The sequence below is a fragment of the Hylaeus volcanicus genome, chromosome 2, assembly GCF_026283585.1.
Source record: "Hylaeus volcanicus isolate JK05 chromosome 2, UHH_iyHylVolc1.0_haploid, whole genome shotgun sequence".
Classification (NCBI taxonomy): domain Eukaryota; kingdom Metazoa; phylum Arthropoda; class Insecta; order Hymenoptera; family Colletidae; genus Hylaeus; species Hylaeus volcanicus.
Window position 1 is genome coordinate 1,358,653 of NC_071977.1, and position 16,798 is coordinate 1,375,450.

General features: G+C 40.3%; 2 protein-coding genes across 6 annotated transcripts in view; one reads left to right on the forward strand and one right to left on the reverse strand.

Moving 5' to 3' along the window:
* LOC128884782 (follistatin-related protein 5-like) overlaps window positions 1–9,922 on the forward strand; it is a 59,200-nt gene extending 49,278 nt beyond the window's left edge. For both annotated transcript variants that reach the window (XM_054138411.1, XM_054138410.1), the window contains 14 exons: window positions 3,226–3,450; window positions 3,652–3,836; window positions 4,174–4,308; window positions 4,445–4,577; window positions 4,769–4,929; window positions 4,991–5,114; window positions 5,191–5,484; window positions 5,751–5,872; window positions 6,226–6,363; window positions 6,458–6,673; window positions 6,757–6,907; window positions 6,984–7,184; window positions 7,279–7,425; window positions 7,565–9,922. In XM_054138411.1, coding sequence (XP_053994386.1) covers window positions 3,226–3,450; window positions 3,652–3,836; window positions 4,174–4,308; window positions 4,445–4,577; window positions 4,769–4,929; window positions 4,991–5,114; window positions 5,191–5,484; window positions 5,751–5,872; window positions 6,226–6,363; window positions 6,458–6,673; window positions 6,757–6,907; window positions 6,984–7,184; window positions 7,279–7,425; window positions 7,565–7,794 — 2,462 coding nt within the window. In that variant the 3' untranslated portion in view covers window positions 7,795–9,922. The remainder of the gene's footprint in view (window positions 1–3,225; window positions 3,451–3,651; window positions 3,837–4,173; window positions 4,309–4,444; window positions 4,578–4,768; window positions 4,930–4,990; window positions 5,115–5,190; window positions 5,485–5,750; window positions 5,873–6,225; window positions 6,364–6,457; window positions 6,674–6,756; window positions 6,908–6,983; window positions 7,185–7,278; window positions 7,426–7,564) is intronic.
* Window positions 9,694–16,627, reverse strand: LOC128884781 (uncharacterized). Of its 4 annotated transcripts, none has more exons than XM_054138409.1 (14): window positions 16,496–16,627; window positions 16,157–16,373; window positions 15,616–15,850; window positions 15,328–15,530; window positions 14,970–15,250; window positions 14,611–14,875; window positions 13,796–14,526; window positions 13,248–13,520; window positions 12,399–12,656; window positions 11,487–11,783; window positions 11,170–11,387; window positions 10,949–11,065; window positions 10,734–10,852; window positions 9,694–10,651 (listed from the first exon to the last, which is right to left on the reverse strand). In XM_054138409.1, exons 3-14 carry the CDS (start codon window positions 15,822–15,824, stop codon window positions 10,479–10,481), a joined length of 3,144 nt encoding a protein of 1,047 aa, XP_053994384.1. In that variant the 5' UTR covers window positions 15,825–15,850; window positions 16,157–16,373; window positions 16,496–16,627; the 3' UTR covers window positions 9,694–10,478. The 4 variants fall into 4 exon arrangements, with proteins under 4 accessions (XP_053994384.1, XP_053994381.1, XP_053994382.1 ...); XM_054138406.1 differs by having other exon boundaries at window positions 11,487–11,795; XM_054138407.1 differs by having other exon boundaries at window positions 11,487–11,795; window positions 16,107–16,373.
* Between the last annotated feature and the right edge of the window lie 171 nt (window positions 16,628–16,798).

Here is a 16,798-nt window from a genome sequence, read left to right on the forward strand (position 1 = left end):
GAGCAGGATCGAAAACTTTAACCGAAACTATGCATATTTTATTATTAACTCGATAGATCTTCGTAGGACTTTATTTAGAAACAATTTCGAAGCTTGAAAGTTTCGCTTAAACTCAAAAAGATTGCACCCAGGGCAACGTACTTTTACCTACGTAAAACTTTTGACTAACGAATTAAAAATGAATATTGCGCGTTACCCTTTGAATAGAAATAAAAATTTCAACTTTTCCCGAGAACATTTCGTAACGAACAAAGGAAAATTTGGAATGATTAAGAAATAATTCGAATAAAGGCTATCCCCCTGATAAAACACGGCGAAACGACCGAGAAGCGAGAAGGATGCATCCATCTGCAAGATGTAAGGTTCGGCAACGTTTCGCTGGGTTTTTTCTTTCACCCTTAACGCAGGACGAGAGAAAATTTGAAAAGAACCGACAAACATGTCCGCACGCCGGAAAAAATTAATGAACGCGTTTCCACGCGGCATGCATTTGCTGGTAAGAATCAAAAGCCAAGCATTGCAGTTCACCTGTATCGTGAACTCTTTATTCGAGTTTGCGAATTACTCGAAAGCGAATTTTCTTTGTTCGCGTCGCGCGCGTTATTTTCTCCATGGACCGGCTCGAATATCTTTTAATTGAAAATCTCGGATGGATACACTTTATTCGACTCGAGATAATATGGATCGCTCAAAAAGTGATTAGAGCGAGGCAAAAGAAAATTATTTGAAATTTGAAGCGCATTCAAATGGGACGGATGAAACGAAAACGGAAGATTTTCACTCGTACCTTTGAGACAGAAATTTTCCGCTTGGTCGCCAGCGATAGTACCGGATATTACGGGTATTGCGTCTCGAGAATGAAACACCGAATGCCAATGGAGACCTTCGTGGTTCTTTCTCTGCTCGTGCCCGGTCAGGGGGAAGGCTGAAATTAATTCTTCTTTGGAAGCTCGTTCGGTTTCTCAGGCTAAATGATACGCCGCGAGAATCGCGTACAAGATGAGCCCGCAAATTAATAATATGGCGACTATGTAGAATATCGCGCACATTCCGAATCGTGACTGAGCTCGCTATAATGGAGGACGGAGGACCAAATTGCTCCCAACGCCCTCTATGTCTCGCGCATAACTTCTGCTCGGGGTAAAGTAAATAATTTATATGTACAATGGGTCGTGTTTCGTATTCGTCCAACCAATCGCTGAGATAACAAAAGCAAAAGAGGGATGTAGCGCGTGATTCCTTCCATAATCGAGTAAAAAAATATAATCGGCGTTTTCGTCGTGATTTCAGTTTTCAAAATGAGCTTTCTTTCAACTGTGGTAGGTTCACTCCCAGCGAAATAAAATATTGTCAGGATATTTCATATAGGATATAGAATAGATATATATTTAAGTAGGTGGAAATATTACACATAAACGGTACGGGCACGTAAAAGTACATAAAGTAAATCGCACGTCATTCGCGCATCGAACGTTCCTGCGTAACTGAACTGAAAAACGGTTTCTTCCCGTGGCAACGCAGTTGGTCGTCGCTTGTTCCCGATTTTTCGAAAACCTTCACCGAACGCTAGGCCCTTGTCCTGCGTTCGTAGGTCGAACGTCACCGAATATAGTTCGTTTTGACGCAATCAAATAAGTGATACTTGAAATTTCTCGGTGCTGCGATTTAATGTTTCAGCACGAAAGACTCGCGTAACGCTTTCCGTTCGGTGAGAAATTACGCGAGAAAAGGCAATGTTTGGAGAGTCCTTCTTCTACGAGATTAAACAATATTCGTTTACCGTAGCTAATTCTTAAAGTTTACTTTCCGCAAACACTTTCTTCTCTACAAATTTCATGGAACAATCGATCTCCCGTGGACCTGTTGAGTACTTTCGCGACCGACTGTATGTACGTATACGGAATGCCCACGAATTAGGTGGATAAACATCGGGGATCGCGTTCTATTCGCTCGGAAGATAAAAAGAAACGACGCGGTGAATCTCTTTTCGAGTCGCGAGCACTTTCAGTTCGCGGTGGAGGGTTGCGAAAATATACACTCGGCGAGTTCGTAAAAATTCGATCTCGAAACGGATATTGCTCTATCCTTCCGCTGTGTACAATGTGTCGAGCTGACTTACATACATATGTACATGTACATGCATAATATGGTCGCGATAGCGATACGTACCGTTACCGTTTACTGTAAACGCAAGGAAAACGATGACGGTAGCTAGAAGAGCCCCTCTGAACGGATTTACGTATTTCGCTATCATCGCGTAATTTCCGAGCAACCCGGTTGTGTTTATTTTCAACGGTGAAAGCAAGCGTGATCGATGTAACGGTGACTACGGTCGCGAATGATCGTCGACGCGATATCAAGTATCAGAAAATAATAGAATTCGCGTTAACGCCTGCCACGCCGACGTTTCGTTATCATCGACGATGTACATAATTGCTCGCTGCTTTGTTATGAATATCACGTGGGAACACGAGCGTTAATTAATGGGATTTGCGAGCGAGCGTATTAACCATGCCAATCTGCACGTAGAGAAACGATGCACGAAAGAATATAATTAGAGTTTCACGCGACGCGTAGCGCTACAAATGCGAGGAGAAGATTTATCTCTCGCCACATGATCGAGGATTCAACGTTCGGCGCGTCATACCTGTAGCGTTTCGCATAAACGAGCGTAACGCGTAATCTCTGTTGCGTTTCCATCAAAATTTCTTGCTCGTGCACACTTTTATCAAAGCGTACCAATCGATGTAGTCAACTACCGTTACCGAATAAACAAACCGTGGCAAAATTATGCGCGGGAATCACGACGCGTCGTTTTAATTCATCGCCGAAATGGACGCTACCGATCGGCGGGTCGCGTAAAAATTGCCACCTGCTCGTTGAACGTTCCGTTTAGGAAACGACGAGGCTCGAAATGTCTCGAAACAATTAAACGAGAGAATTTATAGCGTCGCAGGAATGCGTACTTAACAACGCGAAATCCTCCGATAGTTTCAACAACTCTCAATTGTACGAACCTTCGGTACGAGGATTCCATTCTGAAGATCTGAAACTTGATTTCTGGGCCATTACGAATTCTCGAATAGTTGCGCGGATACGTTTGCTCGCGTATATGTATATTGGTTCGCGACAGATTTCAAGGGTCTTTGGGAGCCTACGGCGAAACAGGAAACAGGGAGCAGAGACCAAGGAAACTGACGGTTCCCCGCGATTTTTCTGCCACAGTTGATCCCTGCGCAAAGAAATATTGCGGGCCCGGAAGGGAATGCGAGCGTTCGCCCAACGGCACCGTGGCCCTTTGCGGCTGTGTGCGAAAATGTCCACGAAGGCACCGACCTGTTTGCGCGAGCAACGGACAAATCTATACCAATCATTGCGAGCTCCACAAAGCGGCCTGCATCTCCGAGTCTCCTCTGACCAGAAGCAGACTCGTGAGATGTCTCCACCACGGTAAGAATTCCGCTACGATTCTTTTCCTATTTTGTTCTCATTGGCGACTGTTTAATCTCGTTGTACATTTTATTTTTACATGGAAATAATTTGCTCGGGATTATTTCGAGTTTAAGTTACATGGCGTAATAGAAAAATATCTATGTAACGCGAATACGAAAAGCAACGAAACTTCCGTGTAATTGAACTTGTTATCGTTAGATATCGAAAACGCGCACACACGAAGGACCATGCACGCGAACCGAACGTCACCCAAGCCTGAGAACGTTATCTCTTATCCGAGAGCCAGGGATCACGAGAAGGATGACTTGAAAGATAACTTGATCCCGGAGAAGGACGATTTCGACTCGAAAGGGTGCACGAACCAGGAATACGAAATAATGAAGGTAGGAGACACCGAACAATTCGTCCTCAACCGTTCGGATGGACAGCGAACTTAAACTAACTTCAACTTAAACTTAAACTTTTGAATTTCAATACTATTTAAGTATATTTAAGTCTATTTAAGTATATTACACGTTTATTTAAAATTTCATTGAATTTGTGCGACCCTGCCCGTGTTCGATGCGCTGGCCAACAATAATATAAAAAATCATATCGCACGTATTTTTTGCCCAGAAGAGTAACGAACTTAACAAACGGCCGCTTCTGTGCCAACGCAATCCACCGACTGCGATCTTGATTAAACGCTGCATATCCGGTAACATCTTGTTCTCCCTACAGGATAATTTGCTTCTCTATAACCACGCGAGATTAATGGCCCAAGATAACCATAGCAAGGAATACCTTGTCAGTATAATGTTTTCGCACTACGATCGGAATAACAACGGGAACTTGGAACGCGAGGAGTTGGACCAGGTATGCACGCCACAAGTATATATCGTATATTATCGTAATAATATCTCCTCGGGGATTTCATCTTGTCAACGATCGCCTTGCTCTCGGAATCGAGTTGCTCGGAAATGAAATCATTTCTGTCGTGTCCACTGTTCAGATCGCGGAGAACGAAGATTTAGAAGAGCTGTGCAAAGGCTGCAGTCTGGGACACATGATCAGTTACGACGACGCGGACGGTGATGGGAAACTGAACGTGAACGAATTTTACATGGCGTTCAGTAAACTGTACAGTGAGTACGCTTGTAGTAGAGGGAAAAGGGAAACGAGTAGAGTTAGACAGAATTTTATTATATTGTACATGCATTGTGTAATTGCGATATTATATACACAGAAGAAGATAAGGAAATAATTGATAATCCATTATTTAATATCGAGGTAAAAAGAAGGGATTTTACCTTGATTTCTTTCCTTTAATTTGTAGGCGTTTCGGTAGTGTCTCTCGATAAATCTCTCGAGGTGAATCACATATCCGCGCGAGTGGACGATAACGTTGAAATCAAGTGCGATGTCACCGGTACACCGCCACCGCCATTGGTGTGGCGACGGAACGAAGCCAATCTGGAAACTCTGAACGAGCCTGAGGTGCGACTCTCTGTATACTTCAATAGCTGTCTTAAAAAAATGACCATTTCGTGTTCCGTAGATACGAGTCTTCAGCGACGGCAGTCTCTACCTAACGAAGGTGCAGCTGATGCACGCTGGAAATTATACCTGCCACGCCATCAGAAACCAGGACGTCGTGCAAACACACGTACTGACAATTCATAGTAAGTCCTCCGACGGCGTTCGCGTCGCCACGATATTTATCCGAGTTTTGTCTAATTCGTGGTACTTTGCGGTCAGCTGTCCCCGAGGTGATAGTAACGCCGCGGTTACAATCGAAACGCTTGGGAGAAGAGGCGACCGTAAAATGTCACGTGGCCGGTGAGCCTCTGCCGCAGGTAGAGTGGCTGAAGAATGACGAACCTTTGAACCTCGAGCAACCGGGCAAATACGATCTCATTGGTAACGGCACCAAACTGATCGTCAAGTCTATCGATTACGCCGACACCGGAGCCTACATGTGCCAAGCGAGCAGTGTCGGTGGTGTCACCAGAGACATCAGCAGTCTTGTCGTTCAAGAACAACCTACGTCCAGTAAGTCATCGGCAGGATTTCGTTTTCATTCATTCAGACTTTTAATAATAAACGAAACTGCGAAAAGGAGAAAGTATTCTTTTTTCTTTGTAATGCGCAATCTATTATATTGCACTTACGTACGTAGTTCTCTGCCGGACAGTGAGAGAGTCGTTAAGGAAAGTAGTCGAATTAATCGTAGGCTGGCAAGAGTGGTCTATAACGTGTGGAGAATTGCAAAAACGGCCTTGATTAATCGACGCTAATAATAGTTGTCTCGTATGTAGCAGCCGCAAGCGAGGAGCGCAGGTTCTTCTCTTTCCACGAATGGGGCATTTTGGTGTACGAGCCTTCCACTTGTCGGCCACGACACGAGATTCGATCGACGGACGTTATTCCTGGAACTCAAGTAAAGCTATCCATCTACCTATCATACACTCAGATTCTCGTTATTCTCTACATTCAAAAAGCGACGTCTTCGCATCGTCGCAACTTCGTTATTTCGCGCGGCATCTCCATACCGTTCAATACCGTCGCATCAGTGTACATATATTGTTAGCTAGAAAAAACATCGAAAATCATAATTTGATCACAGATTCGGATTCAAATTTTTCCTTTACAACAAACAACACATCGTCGAAAGTTACGCGTATATTATTTCTCGCTTACAATAAAATGTTCATCCAAAAGCTCTCAAGTTTGCCCTTCTCTTCTCTGCTCTCTTCTTATACATCCGTTTACTTTTCCGTTCTTGTACGTTAGGAACGCGTTTGCGGAATCACAGATGTTCCATGCTCCTGGGGACGTGCCATTAACGTTGCGAACCGGTACGTTTACGTCAGCCAACCCGATAAAGACCGGGTACTGGTTATTAGCAAGATACAAATGGTTATAGTAGACGTAAGTAAACATTTTCTTCTTTTTCGATCGATCGCGTATGGTATCATACGCTACGAACAAGTCAAACCAATTACTGGTCATTTCTAACGCACAGGTGATACCCACTGACAAGAATCCTGTTCAACTCTGGTACGTAGCTTCCCTCGATCAAGTGTGGCTATTAAATTGGCGAAACGAAAAGGACATCGGTGTGAAAACGGTACAAGTGATCGAGGATGCTGGTCAGAAGAAGAAACACAAGGCTATCCGACCGGAGCCCATCGATGCACAGTTTGATATCATCGAAAACATTTATATAGCAGAACCACAAGTAAATCTTTCGGTTAATCGACTTCGATTTAGCTTGATTTCGGCGAGAATTTCCTATATTTATGCGGTACGTATTCTATTTAGGATATCGATCATCCGTTCAAGTACGGTTACGTGAGTCACACGGACCAACGCAGCATGTACAAGCTCGATCTAAAGAACATGAAGTACACGCGTGTCGCTGATTTCAGTTCTTACAATTGCGTTCCAAAGAACGTCCAATTCTCGGTACTTTGTGAGTAATCTTTCTAATGTCATCTACGTCGACGATAATGTCTCATAAATTTCGAAGTAACCCGGTTGCGTTTCAGATGGTTTTGTGATAATCGAATGTCGGGAACCAGTTACCAATCGTCCAACGGGTCAACTACTGTTGGATTATCTCACCGACACGGTTCTTGTTCACAAACCGAAACTCCTAGGACGGCCAACGATATCGCCCGATTCCAGGCACCTTGTCACCTTAGACAAACAAGACACGGGCGTGACTCTGGTCGTGCAAGAAATATCATGTACTTTAAGCATTTTCTCTCAAACTTTACTATTATCGCGTTTACCACTATCATTTATGACGGTTCACCGAAATGGCGTCGTTTTACATTGCAGCTGAAGGCTTAAAATTCGCATTTGACGTGAAGACGACATTGAATATCAGCGACATCGCCCTTTATCCGTCACAGACGACGCACGGTTACGACATCTATGCGTCATCCATCGACAAAGAGGACATCCTCTTCCTCGATTTGTCCACTGGTGAGATTCGAATATTCGTACGCGCGACTTATGATAGAAACAGAAGACGGAAAGAACCCTCTGATTTGAGATCAGTAATTAGATTCGACCGATTTAATTTTCGGCAACGAAGTAAACGATTTAACTTCTTTCTTTGCAGGCAAAGTTGAAATGATAACAGGTGTAGGAAAAGCCACGCCGCCAAATTTAACCAAATGGGGAAACCCGAACAGACCGATCGTACAAAGCGGCGTGTTTGGCAAATACATGGTCAGTCCTTCGAACGACGCGCTCTTTATCCTGAACGGTGAAACCCGAACGATAAACTGCGAAATCGGTGGCCTAGTACATCCCGGAGCAGTGGTATGGTTTACAGTATCTTTACGTTAAACGATCGAAAATTCTGGCAACGATACGCAGAACGTCTAGATAGATAACAATAGCGAAATACTGGGATACAGATACCGTGCATCGTCGCATTCTTTCATCGAGAAGATAGTGTAAACGGTTTTCGGTGTTCATTTTTTCTTTCTTTCGATTCTTTAAATTAGACGAAGATGCGGTTCAAAGAAATTTTCAGTAATATATTCAAACACCGACACCATTATTCGTCGTTATCGTTAAACCATTAAGAATTTTCCGGTACCGATCTTCAGTAATTATGCCGCATTTGCGACACCATCGTGCGAACATTTTGATCGTTATAAACGCGAACATTTGCTCGCGAAACGTTATCGATAAGACTTTTTAATGTACATACATACAAAAGATCGTCTTTTACATACAGTTAATGTACCTAATCGTTACCCTATCGGTGGCCTTAGTTTTCCTCAATTTTCGTATATCCTCCATGTTTGTATCTATATATTTCTAACCTTCTTTTTTTAAACTTTTAAAATAGAACAGTTTTCGCGGTATTTTCGCTCGAATGAATAGCCATTTAGCGTTCAAGAAACCGAACTAATTTTCGGAGTTTGGTCAGCGCCTCTATCGGGAAAACGCTCAAGTTTGTCCTTGATAGTTCCTTTTTTGACTGTTAGATGGCGCCACTTACACTGTTTTTTTTTTTACCGACATGATGGTAATTTACCGACAGGTCGGTAAAAATCCGCGTAAATGGCGCCGTCTAGCAGTAAGAAAAGGAACTAATCGAGAACACACTTGAGCCTTTTCCCGATAGAGGCGCTGATCATACTCAGAAAATAGTTCGGCATGTTCACCGCTAGATGGCGACACCAATTTCCCGCGGGAAATTCGAATTTCTTTTTATGCGGATTTAGTGATTACTTTAAAACATGATTCGTAAGTTTTACGTTGATTTGGTACTAGAAACCAAAACATAAAAACGTTTATTGTGGGCTGTCCTTTAAAGATATATATATATATGTCGCGGACATTTTTGTTGAACCTTTTATGCTCAATAATTCTTCCGTAAACTGTTTAGAGATATCTTTAAGCGTGAGCAAAGAAGTTTTTTCGTCACTAGCTTCGTTAAAATTCGTATCGTATTCGGCTCCCTTTTATCATAGAATAATGTTTCATAAACCTATACCTTCCTTGAGAAATGCTTCATAAGAGTGAAAACCGCATAAAAATCCGTCAAATGGTTCTGGAGATTAGCCCGAACAAACAGACAGACGCCTACCAGGAACTTTATTTTAATATTATGTAGGGATATTTCGGATAAATTTTCAATGGCTATAAACCATACAACTAGTTTCCGAGACAGCGATCCATGATATTCGTTATATCGTACTATCTAATACAGATAGTAAATTTAACACACGGTTTTACTGATACCTGAAAAACTTGGGAACCTGACGTTTTTATTTACAACGACACAGTTGAAATTCTTTTGAAACGATGTTGGGAGTCAATAATATATTATGATATATATAGTCAATATATATATATTATTATATATTGCTAGCTAATTAATTGATTAGAAATCGAAGAGTAATCACTTACAAGATCCGAGTGAACACAAAAATATAGTACAGTATAGTCATCTCTAATCGGGGCGAGAATTTTTACAATAAAACGTTCGAACGTGTAGGATGACGATATTATAATACAGTTATCGGGCCACAAATAGCACACTGACAACGGGTATGATGATTATGTATTATAACGCATGCGTGTTTCATCTTTGTGCGCGTGCGTGTGTGTATGTGTGTGTGAATACGAGCATTAATATATACATATATACATGTATACATATACATAAATATATATACATATATTTATGTATACATATATAACAAGTAAAATGAATATCTTGTAACAAAATTACAACAAAACTAATTTAATAAATAATCTGCAAATACAACGTTCGTTTTTGCTACGCAATGTACATGCAGATTACAAATAGATGTTAGCAGTCTTGTATCCGTTCGAGTAAAAAGGAAACGATGATACAGTGAATGGTTACAATCTATCGTTAAACGGGCATATTTTTAAGTGTCTTCTAGTCGTAACGTTCACCTTTTATTCGCTAATAAATTACGTCTGTTCAAAATCCTGTCTACGTTTAATCACCTACTGTACAAAGTCGACCGTACCTTTACGCTCTATGATCCGATATAAATATCTTCAGTCCTTTTCAAGTGTACTAACGTACCGCCACACACAACCTGCTTTCGCGTTAAACATCACTGACATTACGGCAGCATCGTAAGAAAAGTATCTTTCGATCGAATAGTAAACAATCGCCGGAGAAAAACACACAGCTACAGGTTAATCGTAATCGACAGTCAGCGAATTTACACATTTATATCGCGCACGCTGCACTGTCCGTAGCTTGTTCGTAAGTGGAATTTCCGAATACGGAGAAATTGGAAAATAGAAGGAAGAGAAAGAGATACGAAGGAGACGGACCACGAGCGGTTCACTAGGAGAAATAGATAATGAATTGCGTAAGCAGTTTTCCATTCAACACGACGTAGTCCGATCAACACGTAAACGCAACACTTGGTAAACCTCTTCTTCAACTTCCAATAACCTTTCTTCTTCACCACCCTTTTAATCTCATCGGCATTTATCCAGGTTTGCCAGATTTTTTGATTCAGCACTGGTTATATATTGCACGGTTTTATATTGGTCCCTTGCCGACTGTAAAAAAGTATGTAAGCGTTGCTAAAATCTTCGTCTTGAGGTTTCTGCCTGCTTGTGATTTCATCGTTGTAGTAATACCACACATCGGTTCGAGGATTTTTCGCATACGCCGTGTAGTGTCCAGCCGATACACCTACGGTTCCATTAGAAATATAACAACACTATGAATTCAGATATCATTCGAGTAAACATACAAACAAACAAACAATATGTACCTCCGAAATGACAAACGCAGGCGTAAAGATCGTACAAGTGTCGACCTACGCTTAGACCAACTAATGGGAATGTGACTTTGTCATCCAACTTCATGCTAGCACACTCATAAAACACAAATCTATAACAGACGTCATAAAAATGAACAACAATTATTGATTTCATATCGAAGAAGAGTAGAATTTCTAGGTTGTCGTACAACTAATAATAGACGTACCGTTTCAAATACACTATGAGGAACTTGGGGTATCTGTGAACTGTAAGCGTTTTCGTTGCGCACTGGTTTCGTTCGCATTTTGGACAAAACCAAGGATTGTGTTCGTCTAATATTTCACTGAAAATACACAGAAATTATAAGTTGTAATAATAATCGCATAAATAGAATCTTCAGGGCAATACGTCGTAATTATTATTATTATTATTGGAAATAAAGTTCACCTCTGGCTAAATGCTTGAAGGCAGTCGTACAAAGACAGCGGATGATGGGGCCTCTGTTTGCTAACGCTGACATGATCGATCGGAGGTGATATCTTAGGAACGTGCTCCGTGTAACGCACAGCCAAAGTATCACCGTTTTGCAAGACTACCATCCCATTTTCCGGCACGCTACACCCCGTGCAATGCGCAGTATAGATACAACGAGAACAATGGTGACCCTACAAGAATTACTCTTTACTTGTTCAACTCTTCAATTTATAAAATCGATCGATCGTTAAGTCACCAATATCCGCGAGCATAAATGATAAATCTCTGACCTGGCCTGTAACAAAATGAAGCGTGTAACTTCCTTCGTGCGGCACGTTTCTCCTTACGATATCGTACAAGTCTTTAGCGTTCACTCTTGAAGGTAATCTCAGTAAATGCGGATAACCGAAAAGCTTTGTCCCTTTACGGTTATTTGTTGTTTCATTGGTCGTGTCGTGACGTAGAACCAACGGTACGTTTAAGATTTTAACTGCGGGCCTTGGTCGGCCCGTTTGATCTATTTTAATGAAAGACGATGCAGTCACGTACGATGTACACACTGGACACTTGTGAGGTTCCGTATGATCCTTGAAGTAGTTCTGTTAATGTTCAATAATGTATAACGAAGGAATTAACCAAGCAAGCGAAGAACTTGCTGTACTTGGAATAAACGCGATATTTCTGATATCCTATATTAAAGTATATCGTGCGTAGTAGGTACCCTCAGTATATGGCAGCTTCAGATTAGTCTGAATTGAGTTCCAGAACATAAGCAGTCTGGCTTGCGGATTGTACTCAAATAGCGAATCATACGGGTTTCCATCTTTACACTTCCAAACGCCTCAGCTTGAACAAAGCTTCCCGGGCTAATTGGTAATGCAAAGCTATTTCTGGTTCCCGTACGTATCCTTATGATACCGTCCGGCTAGAACGTGCGTTGATTTAATCTCAGACCTTCCCGGGGTGAAATAGTGGTAACTGTGTACCTTGGCTGGTGTACCCCTACCGCTAGATTGAAGCTGCCGTTTTCATCATTGGGTATTCGTGTATGCGCGAATAAAATGTTGGCAATAGTACAACAAGTTGAGAAGTTAACGAAAAAATCTTTTCATTTCATATATTGAACATCGTTTTCATCGATATATTGTACGAGTATCATGGCAATAGGATCATATTATAGTAAATTGTAGAAGGAAGTTTACCTCGATGCAGGTATCGCACATAACGACGTTACAGCTCTTCCCGCTGTGCCTCTTCAAATCTCCATCAAATTCCTCGAGGCAAATCGTACATGGTACTTCCTCTCCCGTAATTGTACACTTTTGACAGGCATCGGCGTCCATCACACGATCCCCGTCACCATCTGGCACTGAAGTGTAAGCGTCAGGCGGTTCCGTGAGTTCAAAGGCGTATATAGATCGATTCGTATCATTGATGTGTCTCAACAGTATATTGTCATCCTTAAATTTAAAACCTTCATGTACAATCCAACAGTGATATTTCCGTCTAGTGTGATAAGCTACAGCAAGCAAGGTATGTAAGTCTCGATACCTACGGTGCAAGGGTAAAATAAGGAGTTGTGACTGCATGCGGGCTATTAATAAGGTAACAGACAACAAAAAAACAAGATCAGAAAGAACAGAAAGGGAACCCGACAACAACGAGAAACGAATCTGTACGATGAACTGTAGCCCCGTAACTATGTCTTTACGTTACGGGAATGTTCTTCCATAATCCTGAATTGTTCTTGGAGGGCAGTATCAACGATTACCAAGACTGTACGATAAGCCGCTTTCTTCACCCTCCGTAATTATGCTGTTACAAAAGATTAAAACCCCATCGCCGTTTTTACATAAAATCAAGAGAAACTGAACTTTGTTCTTACTCAAAAATAAGTACGTTCGATATCATATTCAACGTAAATATCATATGAAGAATATATTGCAGATTTATATTGAAACAATATAAATACAAATTCGTAATACATGCACTTTAGGTGTCCTCAACCACTAAATACATAGCAGATTAAATAACACATATTATCAGCTTACCAGAATCTTTGATATATGATTTTCTAGAACTTCGGCAAGGGCAATATTTGCTACTGCAATGTTTTCCTTGTCAAGCGTTTTTAAAAGTTCTTCTTTCAATTTTCCAATGCGCGATTGCTTGTTTAACGAAACAACACATTTTATAGGTTGATCGCCATTAGCAGGTACGTATGTAACGTTCAACTGTCTTTCCATTGCATGGGGTAGAGGCACTGATAAATACATAAAAGGCTCATACGTAACAGAAACGTGCTTACATACCGCGCAAACAACCTACAATGAAGAAGGAAACATTTCCTAATATCTTCTCTGTTGCATGTTTCAGGTAAAAAATTTCAACTAAAATCATGATATATTTAATAAATTTGAAATCATATGTATCGGTAGAATGAGTCTTGCCTCTCGTGCTTCTCAAAGCAAGAAGGTATAGCTACGGAAAATTATTTTAGGAGACACTTTAATGGTAAAAGTCAATTGTTTGACATTACCCCAACGTATAGTCTCCATTTGATAAAATAAAATGGTATAAAAGTATTGTAAAATTGTACCTTGCTCTTAAACTGTCCCTGAAAAGTATCGACGATAATACTCCTATTAGACCTTAAGTGTTTTGCCCAATGTTTATCCGCCTCGATCTCATCTTGTGCCGCTATAGCACCGTTTCCGTAACTTTGAACCCGTGTGCATTGAGTACTAATGCTTCCAAGACCGTCGCGTTTATGATTCTTCTCTTGATCATCGAGTCTCATTCGTTTTACATTACATTTTTCTAAACCGTTGTCGTACTCTATATCGGAACCGCTTGACGCGTAATCTACACCACAATTGACTTTTTGAACGTTAACTTCTTTTATTCTTTTCACACTGACACTTTTATTGTCGAAATCATGATTCTCCATTAGATTTGAGTTGTCCAAAGGCATTCTTCGAGCGTTTTCTTTTGGAAACTTTTGAGAATCATAATGAATCTCATTGTTGCATTCCTGTTGCGTCACTAAGAAATTCGCATTGCTAGTTTTCGCTTCTTTATGAATGTCGTAAAGCCCGTGATATTTGGGAACGTTTTTCGAAAGTTCGATTAACGTGTCCAGTCTCAACGAAGGTGTAACGTCATTTCCTTTGTCGTCAACTTTATTATGAATAAAAGTGTTTGCTTTTGCTTCAACAGTTTCATCGGAATCAAGAGTCTCTTCATCGTCATCGCCATCGCCATCGTTGAAAGGTGATCCACGGGGTGAATTTGCAACGCTATCCAACTCGGCTATTGGCGAATCTAAATCTGAGGGTTAACGTTGAGAGATTAAATAATCTTTTATAATGTTTTTTTTTTGCTACTTATAAAATTTGTAATGAATATTTCTACCTCTGGGAGAACCAGCCATTGTGACATTAGGACTATTGGGACATTCCGGCGATGGCAAACAATCATACATCTCCAACAAATCTGTATTACAGTTAGAATTACTAGTGACTGGAGACATGACTTTTCCATTTGCATTCTCAACTGAATTAATCGAGTTGGCAGTCGTTGTAGACGATGGAGTTTGACAATTCTTTGTACACTTCGCTGTGTTCATTTGCTCGTGTAACGAGTCCAATAGAAGTGCAAGAAATTCTTGACAATCGTGCTATCAATTATTATTATTATTTTTAATAATTATTCCAATATTTCCACTAACGATTAAGTAACAATTTTACAAAAAGTAAGATAAATTTACTTACCTGTCTGTAATCTTTAAATTGTGAGTGATACGCCCCTAAGGTTTGCTTAAATTCAGTTGGCCTGAGGACACTGTATCTGCCAGACCACATTTTTCCAAGGAGCACGCTAAAATGTGCCATCAGCGATCCAGGAGGAGGTAATTTCTCCCCCCTCTGCTGCAAATCCAAAAAATGTCGCAGAACGGGTGGGGTTGCAGTTAAACATTGCAAACCAGCAGCCATAAAACAAGTATTACCAAGATTATGTAGACCGCATACACCCGCGCGTAAAACTACATCCTCTGAAAAGTAAAGAAATAAAATGTCACTTACATTATAAATTTAAAAGAGTAATCCATTCGAAAATGTTTATACCCACCCATTGGCGAATCATCTTGAGAATCTCCTCCTTCCGAAAACAAATTATTTAAAGCTGGAGCACCAGGTGGTAAGAATGGACCGTGTTCTATACCCGTTCCGCTATCGCCGATAGGATCTGCACCAATGCCTGCGATATCAATTAAACCGGGTGGTGGTGGAAGTGGAATGGCATAATCTGACGTAGAACTATTCGCTTCCGTCCTATATCCAAGTTAAATTAGTAATGTAATTTATATATTATATATACAACGGTTACTAAATGTCTTGTTAAAAATATTAATTGTACCATGTATCTTCTATACCCATATTAACTTCAGATGAAAGTAATTTATCCTCTTGAAGAGTAAGCGTATGATCTAAGGAAGATGTCAATGGACTGAGACCAGTAGATTCTAATACCTCTGATATCTCTGGGACCTCAGGCAGGTGAAAAATTCCAGACGATCCAATCATTGAAATATTTTCTACTTCTGAGACATTTACGTTGTCGTCCATTCAGATAATAAAATATCAAATATTACCTAGAAATATAATTATAGCAATGCAATTACATTAGCACGGCACGAAAAACTTATACAATGCTACATCGTAAACAAAAGGACTATAAGATTTTATTATTTGATACTTTCTCTTTCCATTAACCCCTTTTAAGGTATAAATGATAAAGCATAGTCTAATTACTTTCTATCGATACTAAACTTAACAACGAATAAAATAAGAAATATATGTATAGGATGCAGTACATCTGAAACGATTAAAGACAAAAATTTTACTTACAATATTAAAATTACAGAGAATTACTAAACAATAGATAAAATCGTCCTAACCTAAGATGTCGGGAACGATTACCGCGAATTCTTTGGCGTCCTATTCGTGTAAGGCGATAAACTCCTCGAGGAACAATAATCATCGGTAACTGGATCTTTTACTTTTTAAATGTAAAATTATGTTATATTGGCTAGTACACTGATCAATATGGAAGAAACTGAATTCTGTAGCCTATAAAAGTACAACTAGACCTTGCCCATTCAAATCGTGATCATCCTGTAAATGTTGCAACAGCTCAAGTTTGACATAAACGTTCACATACGATCACACTAGTTTGCAATTAATATAGATATGTAAGTTAAAACAAAGAAAAACAAACAAGAACAATATCCACTTACTTTACATAAAATCCACTTTCTTCTTTGTGAAATATCTATACCGCCATTGCAGTAAACGGCATGGGGCATGGTCAATGGATGCGCTAGAAAAGGAAGATTCGCTTACGGCGCTTCAGGAAGTTGGCATATTTTTCAATCCGCAATGTGGCTACTTCCTGTTCTCTAGGGTAATACCGTTTACGCGCCAAAAATTTCAAATACTAGTTTCGTTATAATTTCGATTAAATGCACGCTTTTATTTATACGCATTTTAGAAAAAAAATATATATGTACACAAAAGATGGCAGTTTATACACCTGGTGA

Bases quoted from the DNA above. Each gene is read 5' to 3' on its own strand.
- LOC128884781 (XM_054138406.1), bottom strand. From the start codon at position 15,824: ATGGACGACAACGTAAATGTCTCAGAAGTAGAAAATATTTCAATGATT. The intron at 13,521-13,795 runs GTACAATTTTAC...TCTTCATTGTAG, and splicing joins AGGGACAGTTTAAGAGCAAG to GTTGTTTGCGCGGTATGTAA. The intron at 10,652-10,733 runs GTACATATTGTT...ATGGAACCGTAG, and splicing joins CTGCGTTTGTCATTTCGGAG to GTGTATCGGCTGGACACTAC.